General features: G+C 36.7%; 1 protein-coding gene across 1 annotated transcript; it reads left to right on the forward strand.

Moving 5' to 3' along the window:
* Window positions 1–8: 8 nt before the first annotated feature.
* Window positions 9–425, forward strand: LOC118745200 (histone H4). Its single transcript, XM_036478722.1, has one exon. The coding sequence runs from the start codon at window positions 99–101 to the stop codon at window positions 408–410; it is 312 nt and encodes a 103-aa protein (XP_036334615.1). The 5' UTR covers window positions 9–98; the 3' UTR covers window positions 411–425.
* Window positions 426–841: the final 416 nt, after the last annotated feature.

Consider the following 841-nt stretch of genomic DNA (forward strand, 5'->3'; position numbering starts at 1 on the left):
CTTTTTAGTTCAGGCATTAATTGTGTTACCGATTTCGGTGAAGTGCAGTGTTTGTGTTCTCTACTAGTGAATAAATATACATATACATATAAAAAAAAATGACTGGTCGCGGCAAAGGTGGTAAAGGTTTGGGAAAAGGTGGTGCCAAGCGTCATCGTAAAGTTTTGCGTGATAACATCCAGGGTATTACCAAGCCAGCTATTAGACGTTTGGCTCGTCGTGGCGGTGTGAAACGTATATCTGGTTTGATATATGAAGAAACACGTGGAGTTTTGAAGGTATTTTTGGAAAATGTTATCCGTGATGCAGTCACTTATACCGAACATGCCAAAAGAAAGACAGTTACAGCAATGGATGTTGTATATGCTCTTAAGAGACAAGGCCGCACACTGTATGGTTTCGGCGGTTAAATAAATTTTGCGGACAATAGAAACATAATAAAACAAAAAACGGTCCTTTTCAGGACCACAGAATTTTTAACAAAGATTAAAATATTTTTGACCAATTAAATACAAATCATACTATTTTGTAATTTTACAAATAATAAATAAATAAATGTGCATACTTATTCCATACAGCGTGTTTGCTATGTATGCGTACACACGGTATGCGTTCGTGTTGTTACGAATTATACCTGCCAGCAACGGCTCACCACTTTCCTCTGAAATTCAAACGATTTACAAACACATTCACAACTTCTTAGTCATCTAACCCATGATACCAAAAGGAAGTTTAATGGAGGTAGTTTAAGTAAACAACTCCAAAGTATCCCTATGTGTGCTCGGTACATTTTTTTTGCCACACCACTTGATTTGCAAAAGTGCAGTGCCATTAAGGTAAA

The sequence above is a fragment of the Rhagoletis pomonella genome, unplaced genomic scaffold, assembly GCF_013731165.1.
Source record: "Rhagoletis pomonella isolate Grant_MI unplaced genomic scaffold, Rhpom_1.0 Rhpom_scaffold_00008, whole genome shotgun sequence".
In the NCBI taxonomy this organism is placed as follows: Eukaryota; Metazoa; Arthropoda; class Insecta; order Diptera; family Tephritidae; genus Rhagoletis; species Rhagoletis pomonella.